General features: G+C 39.6%; 1 protein-coding gene across 3 annotated transcripts in view; it reads left to right on the top strand.

Moving 5' to 3' along the window:
• Nucleotides 1–13,872, top strand: part of PUS7 (pseudouridine synthase 7) — a 106,245-nt gene extending 92,373 nt beyond the window's left edge. For all 3 annotated transcript variants that reach the window (XM_060107515.1, XM_060107514.1, XM_060107517.1), the window contains exons 10-16: nucleotides 4,961–5,022; nucleotides 5,887–6,047; nucleotides 7,042–7,168; nucleotides 8,565–8,666; nucleotides 10,987–11,116; nucleotides 12,048–12,139; nucleotides 12,770–13,872. In XM_060107515.1, the coding sequence (XP_059963498.1) occupies nucleotides 4,961–5,022; nucleotides 5,887–6,047; nucleotides 7,042–7,168; nucleotides 8,565–8,666; nucleotides 10,987–11,116; nucleotides 12,048–12,139; nucleotides 12,770–12,906 (811 nt within the window). In that variant the 3' untranslated portion in view covers nucleotides 12,907–13,872. The remainder of the gene's footprint in view (nucleotides 1–4,960; nucleotides 5,023–5,886; nucleotides 6,048–7,041; nucleotides 7,169–8,564; nucleotides 8,667–10,986; nucleotides 11,117–12,047; nucleotides 12,140–12,769) is intronic.
• Nucleotides 13,873–14,638: the final 766 nt, after the last annotated feature.

The raw sequence follows: 14,638 nt of genomic DNA, 5'->3' as shown, positions 1-14,638 counted from the left end.
CCCCCATCCTTTAAAGAAAGTGGTATAAGACGCAATTAGCAAGTAAAATTTATTTTAAGAACTCTCTGATTAGCTTTGAGATAACAGGAAATCCCTCTAGGGCGAGCTAGGGTGGGAATCCCATCAGTAAATACTTGGGTTTATAAACTTACTTATGCTCTCCTGCTGTCCAGCAGAGACTGTGTTACCTAAATAATGATTCACGTGGCAGTTAGAACTGTGGAAGTCTGAGTTGGAAGTGACCTGAGAGGTTATTTAGTTCCTGTTCTTCCTGGTGCTTCAAACCCTTTATTTTAGCAAAGATGGAATCTCGGCTTAGGGAGCCTGCCCAAGCTCACTAGTTGGTCAGGTGCAGCCCTGAGAATAGAGGGGCTCTTCTTGAATCAGTCCATGGTTCAGCAGCTGACTCCATGAAGTTGCATTTGTTCATGCATCTTTAAGAGCACAAAATGAAAAATATCATGTAGTATTTCCTCTACCTCTTTGAGGCAGTGTTGTGAGGGTTAAAAGCTCAGGCAGAAGCGGGTAATTCCCTGGCGCTCCAGTGGTTAGGACTGTGCTCTTTCACTGCCTAGGGCCTGGGTTCAGTCCCTGGTCGGGGGAACTAAGATCCTGGGAACTAAGATCCTGCAAGCCTTTCGGTTCAGCCAAAAAAAAAAAAAAGGCAAAACAAAACAAAGCCCCTCAGGCATTGAAGTCAGATTTCAGTTCTAAGCCTCACATTAGTCATCTGTGAAATGGAAAGGATAACACCAGCCTCACAGGGGTGGTGAAACTGAAGTAAGATGAAGTCTATGCAATACCTGTTTCTATGCCTAGCAGATAGGAAGTGCTCAATAAATGGAAAGTAATATATTAAAATTAGAATATACTAACCAGAGAAAAAAATTGTTGCCAGGAAGAAAACTGTAATAAATAATAATCACTATTATTAGATAATAAAAGATAATATTTTCAATCTTGCTTATGTTCAGAGGACATTGATAATGAAGATGCTAATTGTACTGGGAGACAGAATATTTAAGGGAAGGCTTATCACCTGTTGAATTTGTAGCTAATTCGGCAGAACAGCGGCCATGGGACCCTGTAAATTTTGCACTCCAAAGATAATGTAAAATAGCTAATGAAAATGACATCAGATTTATTCAGGACCAAAATTGCATTAACATGCCCAAGTATAAAGTCAGTATATAATCCATTCAGAATTCCTAACCAACAATTTGTATAACACAAGAATGTTTCCTAGCTTCAGAGTAGCCCACTGTTACCACCACAGGACCACCTAAAGGAAAAAACCCTCCGTTTATAGTTTAAAGGTGGAAGAATGACTTGAATCCAAAATATTTAAAGAACTGTTACGACTCAAAAACAAAAAGACAGATAACCTAAAAATGGTCAAAGAATCTGAGTAGACATTTGTCCATAGAACATAGACTAATGGCCAATAAGCACATAAAAAGATGCTTGACATCACTAAGGAATCACTAATCACTGGGAAAAAGCAGTTCAAAACCACAATGAGATACTACTTCACACCCAGTACAATGGCTAAAATCAGAAAGACAGACAATAAATAAGTATGGGTGGGGGACTTCCTTGGTGGTGTAGTGGTTAAGAATCCACCTGCCAGGCTTCCTTGGTGGTGCAGTGGTTAGGAGTCTACCTGCCAATGCAGGGGACTCGGGTTCGAGCTGTGGTCCGGGAGGATCCCACGTGCCACGGAGCAACTCAGCCCCTGTGCCACAACTGCTGAGCCGGCATGCTGCAGCTGCTGAAGCCCACATGCCTAGAGCCTGTGCTCTGCAACACGAGAGGCCACTGCAATGAGACGCCCGCACACCGCAGCAAGGAGTGGCCTACGCTCGCCACAACTAGAGAGAGCCCACGCACAGCAACCAACATCCAACGCAGCCAAAAATAAAAATAATAAATAAATAAATAAATAAACAAACAAATAAATAAATAACCCACCTGCCAAAACGGGGGACATGGGTTCAATCCCTGGTCCGGGAAGAACCCACATGCTGTGGAGCAACTAAGCCCGTGCGGCAGGACTACTGAGCCTGTGCTCTAGAGCCCATGAGCCACAACTACTGAAGCCCGTGCCCCCTAGAGCCCACATGCCTCGACTACTGAGCCCATGCACCGCAACTACTGAAGCCTGTGCACCTAGAGCCCATGCTCTGCGACAAGAGAAGCCACTGCAATGAAGAGTAGACCTGGCTCGCCACAACTAGAGAAAGCCCACGTGTAGCAACGAAGACCCAATGCAGCCAAAGAAGAAAAAGAAAAGTATTGATGAGGACGTGGGGAACTTGGAACTCTCATGACCTGCTGGTGGAAATCTAAAATGGTACAGCCATTTTGGGAAATAGTCTGGCTTTTCCCTACACGGTTAAATAATAGGGTTACCATATGACCTAGCTATTGCGTTCCTAGGAATATGCTCAAGAGAATTGAATACATACGTCCAACATGAAAATTTACACTGATATTTATAGCAGCCAAAATTATGGAAACAACCCAGATGTCTATCAGCTGATAGGTGGATAAACAAAATGTGGCATATTAATACAATGGAACATTATTCAGCAGTAAAAGGGAATGAAGGACTGATACATGCTATGACTTGAATGAATCTTGAAAACATGCTCAGTGAAAGAAGCTAGTCACAAGCGGCAACATAGTGTATGATTCATTATGTATGAGATGTCCAGACTAGGCAAATCCATAGAATCAGAAAGTTGGTGGGGCAGAGGTCATGGAGAATAAGTGGCTGCTGGTGGGTTCGGGTCAGGATTTCTTTTCAGGGTGATGAAAACGTTCTAAGATTGATGGTGTAATGTCGCACAATTCTGTAGTATACTAAATGTCATTGAGTTGTGCACTTAAAGGATAAATTACGTGGTATGTGAGTTATACCTCAGTAAAACTTTTTTTTAAAAAAAGTGGAACAAATCCTAATATATATGGTCAGATGATTTTTGACAAGGGTGACAAGATCATTCAATTGGCGAAAGGACAACTTTTCAACAAGTAAGTGTTTGGGGATACTGGCTATCCACCTGCAAGAAAAAGAAAATGAAGTTGGAACTTTACTTTTACACCATATTAAAAAACTTAGTGCTTCCCTGGTGGCACAATGGTTAAGAATCCGCCTGCCAATGCAGGGGACACGGGTTCGAGCCGTGGCCTGGGAGGATCCCACACACCGCGGAGCATCGAAGCCCGTGCGCCACAACTACTGAGTCTGCGCTCTAGAGCTCGTGAGCCACAACTACTGAGCCCACGTGCCACAACTACTGAAACCGGCCTGCCTAGAGCCCGTGCTCCGCAGCAAGAGAGGCCACCTCAATGAGGAGCCCACGCACCACAACGAAGAGTAGCCCCCGCTCACTGCAACTAGAGAAAGCCCACACGTAGCAATGAAGACCCAATGTAGCCAAAAATAATAAATAAAATAAATTTCTTTTTTTAAAAATTAAAAAAATAAAAAAAGAAGGTGGAAGAAGGACAGATAATGTCAGAAAAGTAGAAAACATTTTAATGTGTGGTGAGCCAGATAGGATGGCTTGTTATAAACCAAATATATCCATCTTTAATATGGTGATATATACTGAACCTTCACGTGTGTGGTAGTATCTTAAAAGTGTTAAAAAGTCCCGTAGTTAAGAAATTTTAATATATTACACCAGATGTTGGCAGACTTTCTGTGTAAAGGTAAATATTTAGGCTTTGTGGGCCATGGAGTGTGTGTAGTAGCTACTCAGCACTGCTGTTACGGTGTGAAAGTAGCCAGAAATAGTACATAAATTAAGGGTCACGGATGTTTTCCAATAAAACTATTTACAAACTCAAGAGGCCAGCCAGATAACAAAGGTTTTTGAGCACAGAAGTCTTTTTCCATGAAATACGGCACACTAGTTTCTCGTCTTGAATTAATACTGTCCTCTTTTTTGGAAATGTTACTGAAGGCCTAGCCAGCTGAATAATGTGTCACTCAGGAGTATATTTAAAGACTGATGGAGCATGGCTTGTTCCAGGACTTCAAGGATGGCCAGCAGTGGGATATCTATTAATCTAATTCATTGCATTAGTAGCTTAAATATCCATATGATCTCATCAGTAGATAAAATAGCATTTTATATAATTTAATACACAGAAACATATAGATTAACTTAAACGTGAAACATAAAAACGCTAGTTAAGTAGAAAAACAGAAAAATTAATAGAAGAGATTTTTATTTTCTTATGGTAGGGAAGGCCTCTCTAAGTATGACTCCAAGAGCAGAAATCTTAACTAGAAAAAATGTTCAGATATGATACATGAAATACAACCTCTGTGTGATAAAAGATAGTATAACAAAAGTTAAAGAAAAAACTGCATACACTTAAAGATCAAGTAAGTCTTGAAAACTACACTCTGAATTGTTAACAGTGTTTATTTTTTAAAGGTTAGATATCAGGTAACCTTTCTTATGTACTGTTTAAAGAAGCCTGTATAACTTATAATCAGCAAATGTAAAGATACTTCCATTTTGGCAACAATAATAGAGGAGGATAAGTTGTATTTATTCTGTTTATCTAGGCAAGAAAGTATTTAACACGGGAGACGTTTTTTGAGAAGTTTCAAATAAGTTTTAGTATATAAAGACAACTTTGATTTATATAGATCATACCATGTATAACAGCTTAAAGCATGACTAGGTAGTATTTATACTATAACAGCTTTCTAAAACTGTGAAATGATATTAAATGTTATGAGTAAACATTATATTTTTAATTTTCTTCTCTTCTTTTGACATTTACATTTGAAATCTATGTTATTGTATTAGTTTTTCTGCTTATTTTAAGTTTAATAAAATATATAAAGTTAATACGGTTTGTTACTCCACAGGCTTGGGCAAATAAAATTCATCTTAATGCAAAATTAAGTAAAATAAATGCTGTTTAATTTTAGAGCTATACTACAAAATTCCTGGGCTGAAGTCATGGACTTAATATTGAAACCCCGTTCTGGAGGTGAGAATAAAAATAATCTTAAGAAAAAAAAAGAATATATGACTAGGTATTCATGGAATTGCTTTGAATTGAAGTGTAGGTACAAATTGGGGTCATTATTTTAGAATTTTTAAAACTTTTTAAAGTAAAAAGTATAGTTTATGTCTTTTTTTACACAAGTTTTATGTATATATTTGAGATTTATCATTTATATCTTATTTTCAGGTCTTTAGCTCATCTAATTTATTAATTCATAAATGAATCCATTCATTTCCTTTTCTCCATGCAGTATTAAATATCTGAACATACAGGAATCCAAACAGATTTCACTGGTGGTTAATTTGTTAAAGCAAAATGTAATACAATATAAAAACTTGGCAAAAACACACTGAGGATTTTCAAGTTTGAAGAGTTCATTAAAAACTCTAATGTCATACTGTATGGAAAAGGATTTAAGTACCACTTTACAAATCAGCAAAATAATTATGCCCACTTTGGATAATTATTCATTTGCAAGTTAAAAGAGATAAGGTTGTCTAATTTTACGGAAAGTAACCCATTAAATTTGACAATACAATAGAAAAAGAGAGGGAAGGAAGAAAGGACTGCCAAGGTTTTGTCTGATGTTGAGTCAGCTTGATAATGAACAGTCATTGGCTTTAAGTCCTGGGGTGGTAGCATGTTGAAAGCCATCTGGTTCCGTAAACTTTCTGGCCTTCCCATCTTTTCACTTTCTGATGGTTATTCTCAGGTGCCCAGAAGCTCTTCAGAGTATCTCTCTTACAAATAGCACTTTCTAATTTTGTGTTCTCTGTGAAGTGTTTTAAGTTACAGAACTGTCTTTTGGATACATTGTTTAATCACAGCTTTTCTTCCCCCCACCAGCTGAAAAGGGGTACTTGGTTAAATGCAGGGAGGAATGGGCGAAGACCAAAGACCCAGCCGCTGCCCTCCGAAAACTACCTGTCAAAAGGTGTGTGGAGGGGCAGCTTCTCCGAGGACTTTCAAAGTACGGACTGAAGAATATAGTCTCTGCGTTTGGCATAGTGAGTGCAATTTGTGAAGTCAGGCGCTGACTCGAGGTGGCTCAATGCTTTGAACTTTTTATCTTTAAATATTTTACTAAAATTTGGAAGAACAGAAGGTAAATAAGGATCCTTTGGCGATCTCTGAGAGGGGTGTTGCCTGCGGGATCCTTGCTCAGACCCTGGGTGGTGATAGGGGAGGGGGGTGGGTGCAGGCAGTGGGGCAGTGGTGGTTAACATGCAAGGCACGAGGAAAGCGTGTGTGTGGAAAATACCTACAAGGAAGTTTAAATTAAGTGTCTTGGTATTTGAGAAATTCAGAACCCATCATAGAGTTAGTTCATTTCTCTTAGTCTGTCTGGCATCAGAGCTGTAACCTGCTTCCGTGAGAGGGTTGCACGGTAAGTGGTCTAAATGACTACATTTTAGTGTGGTTTCTCTGTGGTGGTTCAAGACTGGGTAGCATCATGGTAAGTGTAGCCTGTACTGGTGTTTGCGTTGTATAGTACAGATAGACTAAAGTTTAACTCCTAACTGTAAGTCTTGATTACTCTCCCCCAGATGTATAGAAAACTCAGGATTCCTGCTGCAGGAAATTAGTCGTCAGTTCAGTCATACAGGCTTTCTCCTTCCATAGAATTAGAAAGCACTGTTAGCTCTATGACTGAGGTGTCAATTCCTTGAGTTTGAAGTCTGTATCTTTGATTTAGGGTATAAATTCCAAAGCACTTGCTTTCTTCACGTGAACGTCTGAACTGGGGGTGCAAAACGGGAGCCGCTGCAGCTGCTCCTGGTCATGAACACCCCCTAGTCTGAGGGGTTCCGCCTCTAAAATTGGTGGCCGTGTGTCAGTTACTGTTTCTACAGGCTGTTAGAAAAATGGGAGATTGAAGTTACGAGTTTCTGGAACTAGGGGCACCACTAAACAAGTGGGATGTCTTGGAAGGTACAGTACTGTTAATATTTGGAATGTATATATTTTTTCTCTTGCCTGTTTTATTTTTCCTCCCGTCAGATACCAAGAAACAATCGCTTAATGTATATTCATAGCTATCAGAGCTATGTGTGGAACAACATGGTGAGCAAGAGGATTGAAGAGTACGGACTGAACCCTGTCCCGGGGGACCTTGTTCTCAAAGGAGGTAAAAGGGCAGACAGCATCCTTGCTCACCCAAAGTTGGGTTCAGTTATTTGACACTAGTGCTTAAAATCCAGCCTGGCTGCTGCTTAAGATAGCTGCCTGGTAAGCTTGAAATGGAAAGACATTGTAAGCTCAGACTGACAGGTATGGATCTGTCATATGTAATGAAAAATAGGCATCTGATTTGAAAATATGCCCCTGACTCTCTCCGGGCTTCCATTTTCTCAACTAGGATAAGATTTGGACTAAGTGTTGCCTAAGATCTCTTTGCAAACCCTAATCTGGGTCTAGCTAATACTTCTCTACACTTCTGGGTGTACTTCAGCCTCCCTGCTGTTGTTGGCCAGTCTTAAAGAGTTTCTTTAAGTCAACACAAGATTGGAGCGCACTTTACATGGGGCTGTGATATCATAGGCATTTAGTGCACACTCCGTGCCTGAAATGTTCATAAGACATGCAAACAGTCCCATCTGCTGTTGAGCCCTTACTGTGTGCCGGGCCTTGTGCTGAGTAAGCCCTTTACCTGCATCTTCTAGTTTAAAGCTCAGTATTACTGTGAAGCATTCTCTCTGTTCCTCACACGAGGTTCAGTCACTTGCCCCAAGGTTCCACAGCTGGATAAAAGAAGAGAGAAGGCTAGGACTTCCCTAGCGGGCCAGTGGTTAAGACTCCGTGCGTCCACTGCTGGGGACATGGATTCGATCCCTGGTCGGGGAACTAAGATTCCACGTGCCACTCAGTGTGGCCATAAATAAATAAATAAATATTAATTTTTTAAAAAAATAGAAGTCTGGGAATCAAATCAAGTCTGTTTCCAAAGTCCATGTTCTTCCTGTCTACTTCCTGGAGACAGTCTGCTCATCTGCAGGTGTGCCCAGTAAATGCACTATAGCTTTTCATTTGTATGGAAACTTTAATTAATCTTTTCCTGATTTAATTTTTCCTCACCCAATATTGTTCACATCTGGTGTATTTTCGTGTCCCCTGTGCCACCACATCCACTAAATACAGACGGGTTTTTTTTTTTTTCCCCATTGTTTATGCTTTTAGCAAAATGCATTCATCTGTGATAACTTTCTAAATAGTATTTTGTAGTGTTGTCTGATGAGGAAAAAGAAGCTAAAAGTCAGGAGTCCTAAAATGTGAGGGTGCAGCTGAGAAATAGATTATTTTTAGTTTTCTACTTTTTCTGAATCCACGATATTTATTTTTCGGGTAGAATAGAAAAGACAGAAAGGCATATATTCCAAATTAATTGCTCTGAGCTTCATGGGGCACTGAACCTGGGCGCGCTTGCATTTCTGATTACTTAGATGTGTAATTTTAGAAGGTTGGGCTTGTGGAAATACTGCCTGTTTTCTTAATTCTTCTTAATTTATCCATTGGTATCTTTTCAGCCGCAGCCGCCTGTATTGAGGAAGACGATGTTAATAATTACTCCATCCATGATGTGGTAATGCCCTTGCCTGGTTTTGATGTTATCTACCCCCAGCATAAAAGTAAGTTTCCTCTGGGGAAGGTAGTTAAAGTCGGACATAATTAAGCCACTGGCAGCCAAGAGTCGAGAGAGGGGAAAAAAAAAATCAGTATTTTAAATACGATTTTAGAACCTTAATTTCCATCCGACTTGAAAAAATGTTCAGATTTCAAACATACATAAGCCGTGTTTGCTTATAAAAGTCTCCCTGAAATAGATGCATTCAGATGGATGATTTACATTAAGAAACCAGGTGGTGAAGGTGGTCGTGGTGGTGATAGCGTTGGTATCATTATTGCCGTGACTCTTATTATTGGCACTGTATTTTAACTTTCTGAAATTCACTAATTCTTACTAAGGATGGAAGGGTTTGGAAAGAGTCATTGAGAAAGAGAATGGATAATTCTACTATAACATTGCATTTTCAACCTTTTTTTTTTAAAAAACCGCATTAAGTAATATCTGTTCATTGTGTTTTAAGAGTCAGTGGGCTCAGAAGTTTATAAACTGGAAACTTAGCATTCCCTACCCTTATTTCCCATTCCCCAGAGGCTGATAAGAATTACTTCTGTACCTGCATGGATGCCATTTTGACAGGGGAATTGGAACTTTTACTGTTGAAGGATTCAGAAATTGAAAAAAAGGAAGCAGCCCTGAGCATGGGCCTACCCTGGTTAGAACTGACCCTGGAAGTTTACTCCTCACCAGGGCTGGTCTGTCGGAGGTGTTTTCCTGTTAAAACATCTTTTCTCAAGAGCCCAGAATTAGTTTACTTATCAACATTATATTCTTTGAAATTACAGAATGATTAGGATTAACACCCTTCTTTGATAAGACAAATACTTATAAAAGAGTTGAGTGGTAGTCTGCCATTTACCTGTTGACTAATCAAACCGCTGTGTGAGGTTGGCCTCCTGGAAAAGGACTAGACAAGAGGAGGGAGATTGAATAAGGGCGGTAGACAAGGGAGGGTGGCCTGCCTGTGCTGCGTGGATGGCACAGAAGGTGCAGTGAGGAACCGGAGACCAGTACCAGGAGGTAGAGAAGGAAGGCACTGAGATGCTTGGAGCCACACTTGCCCTCTTTCCAAGAGAGAAAAAGAAAGCATTCTTTTCTTCTTTCTGGTACCTCTCAAGCTCAGAAACTTTGGGCTAGTTAGTATCAGTTAAAACACACATTCAGCTTAGCCTTTGACAGAGCCGATTGTGGAGACCCCGTGGCCAAGACGGGGGCTCACAGACTGGCTGGGTGGTGGTTCAGGCATGTGGATTCATGACGTAGGCACACTTGGTGTCAGCAGTGCTCAGATAGGGATCCCTGCTGTCCTCACAAGTGGGTCGTGAGGGAGTCTTTCCTTGACCCTGGTCTAACCAATGTTTTTTACGAATGACATGAGTAAAGAAATCTGCTTATCATATTTGCAAGTAGTATAACCCCTAACAGTTAATATTAATTATATGGAAAATAAGTATTTAAAAAGAACCGCAGAGGGCATTTAATAGGGTTAAATGTAAATTCTCATGTTTACGTTCAAAGATGAAGTGTACAGGTGGAAAAGACCAGTTTGGTGGTAGTCTACATGAAAAGTATCCGGTGTTGCTATTAACGTAAGCCTGTTACCCAAGGCAGATGAGGGGTCGGTGGGGAGTACAGAAATATCAAAGGAGGGACAGTTGGAGGCACTTGTTGGTCTAGAGGAGATCATGGCTTAAAGGCCCAGTACTTACGAGCACATGTGGAAGAAGGCAATTAATCTGTGTTCCAAAGCAGTCGACAGAAGTCACACGAAAACATATTTCAGCATGGCACAGAAAACATTTTCCAATAATTGCGTGCCTCACAAAGTAGTAGCTCCCCGTAAATGGCAACATGCAAGCAAAGGCTGGATGACTGTCTCTCTCTGGTGTTGTAAAAAAGTTTCTACATCAGGTGCGAGGGTGAGCCAGATGGTGTTCCCAGGTCTCTTATTTTTATACATTTATTTATAACTATCTTCTTCCGGAAGGAGTCTGAGGCTCTGTACTGTATATGGTCTCTTCCAACTCTGAGTACATATACATTGTAGTTGAGTAACTTCTGATGAAATGGCCTTTTGTAGCCACCTTGGGACCCTTAACCCCGGGTACTGTGCCTGGTTGCAAAAATAACCTACAAGTCGGCCAAACCTAAACTGGAGACACCTAGTACTAGTTAGCAAGTCAGTACGTTTTAATTCCAGAGAACAGATTGGATTGTAAATTGAGATGATTAATTTTGTTAAGGTGACAGAATTTACGTTACTCTCTGTAGTTCAAGGTAGCTTGCTGACGTGCTGCATTCCAACTGATTTTGTTTTATATTAGTTAGTGAAGCCTACAGGGAAATGCTCACAGCGGACAATCTTGATATTGACAACATGAGACACAAAATTAGAGATTATTCCTTATCAGGGGCCTACCGAAAGATCATTATTCGTCCTCAGAATGTCAGCTGGTGAGTAATAGTCTGGAATGAAATAGAACTGAACTACTAGATTTTAACCTTTTTCATTATATAAATATTTTTCATTGCTTACAGCCTGGCATAAAAGTGTTATTGTTGTTATTAAATACTGTTCTCATTACTGCTACTACCTGGTATTTTTCAAATTATCAAGAGATAAAGGAATTCAAATATATAGTGAAAGTGGCTAAGTTTACATCTTACTGACATTGCTAAATTATTAAAGCGATGTGCAGAGAATGAACTTTTTCCCTATTCCTAAAAAACTGAGATTTTCAAGTTATCTTACTCAGAATTAGCTATGAGTCCCACACTGATATGGTTGTTTCATTATCATGTTTCTAAAGAGAAAACGATACTTGTATTACCCATTTCAAAATACTTTAATACCTAGTATTATGTAAAGCTTTATTTGATAACTAAAAAAATTAAAGCCTGGACTAGTTGCCCCCTGTCAGGAAATTCTCTCTTCCTTCTCTCCATCTCTTCTCCCTTTTCCTTTTCCCTCCTCTTCTCTGGATTGTGGGGAGAGGCTGACAGACTTGGCCTCCGTCTTGCCAGAGAGCAGTTTCTCACAGCAACATGGTGTTGTTAGTGGTGATAACCGCTCTGGAGAAAGTACAGATGCTGTGATTAATTCAATTGCATCTCTGCCAAGTGAAGTTTACTACTTACCAACTACATACAAAAGGAATTTCCATCCTAGGGAAACATTTTTTATTTTTACCATAGGCTGGCATCATCTGTCACCTTGCTATATAGTATTTATATATAAAATATGGCTGTATTCTGTTATTGAATACTCCCACCTAGAATTATTTACACTAGGCCTGTGTGTTTTCCTTGCTAAACAAATGGTGATGAGTAACTTAGTGCCTGTTATGGAAATTCACACTCACACTTTTCTTTATGTGTTTCAAAGGGAAGTCGTTGCATATGATGATCCTAAAATTCCACTCTTCAACACAGATGTGGACAACCTAGAAGGGAAACCACCACCAGTGTTTGCTTCTGGTAAGTTTACTCAGCCATCAGTCCTGGGTCAACTTTGAAATGTTTTCTCATACAAAAACATACTTAAAAAAAAAAAATCTTATAATCACCACCATCTCCCAACCCACTCTATGATTTCTGTTTTGTGTTTTGTCATCTTTGTTTTATGATTACAGTTGGAGGTCAGTGATTAAAAGAGTATTTCCCACTGAAAATGAATGAACATTATAGAAGGTTGTGATATTAGGTGATTGAATATCCTCCCCACTCCCATAGAGAGTTAACAAAGTTAAGTGAAAACCCAGCAAGAGAGTCTAAAATGCCTTTTCATTGTCAAATTCTTCTTGCCATTCCTTTGTCTGTTTTTACCCTGTGCTGTAAACTTTTTTTTTTTTTCATTTTACGTGTGTTTCTCTCCTATGCTCTTCTGTCATTTGCCCTTTCTATGAAGGTTCCAGGTAGAATTACTTTAGGGATTCAGCTGGATCCTTCACTCACAGATCTCTTACTTCCATGCCTCATTTTCTGAGGCCCCATGGGAAGTAGGCTGAAGAAAGGAGCACAGTTCTTTTATCTGTATAGAGATTATGTGACTCGCCCCAGTCTGTCTGCAGCTGCCTTACTTTCTGACTGTTCTTTCTTGCCGGGCAGAAGGCAAATACAGAGCTCTGAAGATGGATTTTTCTCTCCCTCCTTCTACCTACGCGACCATGGCTATTCGCGAAGTGCTAAAAATGGATACCAGCATCAAGAACCAGACCCAGCTGAATACCACCTGGCTCCGCTGAGGCCTTTGTCTCCAGATTAGAAAATGCAGACACATGTTGGCTGGCTTCCTGTTCATTTTCCTCTTAGTACAGACCCCTATGTGGATTTTGGATCTTTGTACTAAAAAACTATTTGTATTTTTCAAGTTTTTATTAGCTTAATTTGCAATATTTGTACATGCATACAAATTTTGAGGATCCTAATTCTAGCTCAGAGAACATCAGTTGGTTAGAATATATTTCAGGTGCTTAAATCATAGTAAAACGTCAGCTTTACTGGCTCTATAGTCATTTAAAGGAATTTGGTTTAAAGCAGCAGTTTTAGGTTTTGCTACATTCTTCGAAGGACAACAGTAATTTTTAACACATCCATGAATGGAGTACATAGCAATGCATTTTAAGAGAAAACAAAACAAATCTTGGCTATGGATAAATAATTAGAGTGACCCTTCCCCCTAAAACCTGTGAATATAAATAACAGTACTCATGCTTGTTTAAATGGTGATAAAACATCCACAAGTTTAAAAACACAAAGTGATTGTCATTATCCAGCTCATGAACCAGGTTCAGGTAAGTGTTTATAGACTTTTCAGTTGCAATAGCTTTTGCATTTATTATTATCATTGGCCTGCAGGAGAGTTTCAACAATAGGGCTTTTTGTTTCTTGATGTAAACATGTGCACCTCTTTTTGTTAGTTAAGGTCTAACTTTTACTCTAGGTGCCTTTTATGTTCAGAACTCCTTCCACTAGACTGATTGATATCTGCCCGAAAATAAATGATAGACAAGAAAGCTTTTGAAAACTTACAAGGGCTCCTCCTCTCAACAGCATTATCCTTTGTTATTCACAGCTTAGGTATTTCCAGTTCTGGCCATGCATAAAACTTTGCTCTGGTGTGAAAGCATAAATATGCCTTCCCAAAGGTGTGTGACGTAATTGTACCATCATTTCTAGAACAAAATATAATAAATATTTTTAAAAACTCAGTTCTACCGGTTATGTTAATAAATGAAATAAATACTTAAACTGAACGCAAATGAGAATGTTGGCCCTACTGAAGGCGAGAAACTAAGTGAATGAGAGATCCTCAGAAAAGGTGTGTCGTGACCGGGCGTGAGATAATATGATGGCGTGTCCAATTGTATGACTGATTGACCATGTTAGACTGGCATCAAGGTTATTCTTACAGTAGCACCACTCACTTGCCTTCCAGCGTGCCTTCTGGATGGAAAAGAAAGGGATAGAGAAAAGCCACCCTACTCCACCATGGGAATGTGGATGACATTCATCCTGTGTCTGGCAGTGGAAACAAGATGGAAAATTGTATCTTAGCCCTGGTGTTTTAATGATGTCTGTCACGTTGCAGAGGTTAAAAAAAGATGAGAACCCTCCTGGTGAATTACCCTTTCAGCTGGCTGATTTCTGAAGAATCTTTTGCCACCAGGGCCAAATGTATTAAATGTATCATTTGTCTATTTGTACCTTCCAGTGCTAGGAAGTTATTCTTCACCAGACTGATGAGTGAGAAAGTATTTATTGAGGGAACCTAACTCTGCATGGTGCAAGTGCGTTCTGTACTTCTGCATTTATAAATTTACATTACAAAAAAAAAAGTGAGGCTAAACTTTCATTTTCGAAGTATTGATATTTGTGGCTGTTTGTGACGAGTTAATTTTCCTGACTGCATTAGCTGACTACCAGTTTGTGCATGTCTCCTCTTAAACCACAGTGGAGGATAATGATTCAAGGCAG

Source organism: Mesoplodon densirostris, chromosome 9, assembly GCF_025265405.1.
Source record: "Mesoplodon densirostris isolate mMesDen1 chromosome 9, mMesDen1 primary haplotype, whole genome shotgun sequence".
Classification (NCBI taxonomy): domain Eukaryota; kingdom Metazoa; phylum Chordata; class Mammalia; order Artiodactyla; family Ziphiidae; genus Mesoplodon; species Mesoplodon densirostris.
This window is presented reverse-complemented; position numbering and strand designations above follow the sequence as displayed.